Raw genomic sequence first — 2423 nt, 5'->3', positions numbered from 1 at the left:
TCTCAACAAATCTGCAACTTTCAATGTTGTACGTAGAAGCAGAGCCTCGGTGAGCTTCTGAAGCTTGCCATCTATGAGCATATGAGGGAAGAGAGAGTACGAAGAGAGAGAGAGAGAGAGAGAGAGAAGAGAAAAAAAGCCTCGGCGGGCTCAAGTTGCAGTCTTGCAGATTTAGCTTTGAGCTTCTGAAAGCGCTAATGAAGATGAAGAAACGAAAGGGTTGAATGGGCATGGTATTTTCACTTTTCAATGGGTCAAATGTGGTTTTGATCTGGGCTCCACCTTGGGGAGTGGAACCCGGTTTTAAATTTTGATACCACCACTGGCACACTGCAGTGGTCTTCTTATTGGGGAATGTGAGAGAGGTGGAGTGGAACCGGTTTTTAATTTTGAAACCACCAACTGGCATTGCATGGTCTTATCATCTTTAAATAGTTGGGATATAAATAAATATATATATATATATGTTATATATGAATGTTATATGAATTATTTAAATATGGTTTTTTTCCCTTAGACTATAATATTAGATACGTAAAATAAGTAATTATATAGTCATATAATATATAATAAATCTAAATCCGCCTAGTTCGCTTAAACGCTTGCTTAGGCTTCGCCTAACTGTCTAGACGCTAGGCTCTAACTCACCGTCCGACTAGCGTTTAGCGGTTTTTAGAATCATGATTTTACTTGACCAAATTGCAATTAAATAAATAAAGTACAATTATGAAGCTTTACTTAAGAAAAAAAAATAAAAAATCAAAGCACTTCTAATCCATACAAGACTCCCGCGTGCTTCTCGGGGCCATCATTCATAAAATACACATCCCTAATTTTCTGAAACGCATGCCACGTCAGCAAGCTATCTGAACCGGCCTGGTGGCACTTCCCGGCTGCCCGGTCCAACTTTAAAATCTTCGCCACCTGGTCCAGCCCTCCGTACAAGCTGTTACAGAACCGAATCATGTACTTGACGTCATAAATTCTATTTCCGAAAAATACCCTCACAATCCTCAAAAACTCTTCCATGCCACTCGGCAATTCCTTCCGGCCCGCGAGGATCTTCACCAAGTACCCAAAGTCGTACGCGCCGTGGAACGCCACCCAACTCACTGAGTCGTTGCAGACGAGTCCCGACGACATCATCAACTCTGCGAACCGGGCCGACGCGATGCCGTCGGAGAGGTTGCGATCGAAGTCGATTCCCTGGTGGCGGAGGAGCTGGATGGAGTCTGAAGCGTGGCGGTCCCGGGCGATATCGAAGTCGTTGAAGTTGAATTCCCAGATGTAGGGCGTCGGGGAGCCGAGGTCGGGGAGGTTCCCACCGGAGTCGGAGAGGGTGAGGCCCACCTGGATGAGGTTGAGATCGTCAACGTTGGATTTGAGGTTTTTGTAGTGATCGGTCGGCTGTGTATCGTGTTTGTACGGCTGTCGATATATGAGTCCGGGGAATTCTGTGTCCATCGAAATAAAGGGGCAGTCGTCGATCACTTGGCGAATTAGTTCGAACTCAGAGTCTAGATTGTGGGCCCACACTTGTCGGATTGCGATCGGCTTCGACTTGGAACTCGAAGTTGAACTTACTTTGCGGCGGCACATGTTTGATTTAAATAACAAATCAAACAACGAAGGCTTGTGGATATTGGACGGGTGCAGAGTGGATGTTGGTATATATAGGGAGACATTAGGATCCCCATTCGAAGTTGGGGAATCAAAATCCATATGCGTGTAGGAATTTGGTAGTTGTTCTTTCCTTTTTAATCTTACTTTAGAGGAAATATAATTAAGAAAAATTATTTTTCGTTCCTAGTTTCTAATGTTTATTAACTAACACCTTATCAGTTTTTCGATTTTAATCAAAATTTTTAATATTAATATATTAATGAATTACATGTAAGTTATATAATTTCTATAATAAAAATTAGTAATTGATTTAGAGTGTTAATACTCACATCCTTATTAAACTTCTAATTAATTTTCAATTCAAACATTTCCAAAGTATAAAAAATAAAATTATCATAAGTTTTGTACCCATTAAATTAAATTTTCAATTTTTTAATCTTATATGTACCCATTCTTAAATATATCAATTTGTTATATGAAAAATGTACCTTTTTTTTTAATATAAAATGTACCCATTTTTTTTTATATAAAATTCATTCAATCTTTTCTCTAATCTATTTTTTCAACTTATATGGGTACATTTCATTTCGTTGATTTGAGAATGTATCTATGTCAAGTTTAAAAGAAGAAATTTAATAATATTATTAAGCCTAATATCATTTTTTTTTATGTTTAAGAAGAATGTACCCATGTTTGGTACAATAATTTTTTGGTGAGTTTTGATGAACGCACCTGACAGACCCCGACCGGAGTCGAGGCATGTTGGCTGTCACGTGAGGGTGACGTAGCCATGTGCACTG

The 2423-nt window shown here is 39.2% G+C and overlaps 1 protein-coding gene across 1 annotated transcript; it reads right to left on the bottom strand.

Moving 5' to 3' along the window:
• Nucleotides 1-455: 455 nt before the first annotated feature.
• LOC103938832 (probable CCR4-associated factor 1 homolog 9) lies at nucleotides 456-1744 on the bottom strand. Its single transcript, XM_009348878.2, has one exon. It carries the CDS (start codon nucleotides 1720-1722, stop codon nucleotides 760-762), a length of 963 nt encoding a protein of 320 aa, XP_009347153.2. The 5' UTR covers nucleotides 1723-1744; the 3' UTR covers nucleotides 456-759.
• Nucleotides 1745-2423: the final 679 nt, after the last annotated feature.

The sequence above is a fragment of a genome, unplaced genomic scaffold, assembly GCF_019419815.1.
Source record: "Pyrus x bretschneideri cultivar Hongxiangsu unplaced genomic scaffold, Pyrus_bretschneideri_v1 Contig58, whole genome shotgun sequence".
Classification (NCBI taxonomy): Eukaryota; Viridiplantae; Streptophyta; class Magnoliopsida; order Rosales; family Rosaceae; genus Pyrus; species Pyrus x bretschneideri.
This window is presented reverse-complemented; position numbering and strand designations above follow the sequence as displayed.

Excerpts from the sequence above, each read along its gene's own strand:
- LOC103938832 (XM_009348878.2), bottom strand. The coding sequence starts at position 1,722 with ATGGATTTTGATTCCCCAACTTCGAATGGGGATCCTAATGTCTCCCTA.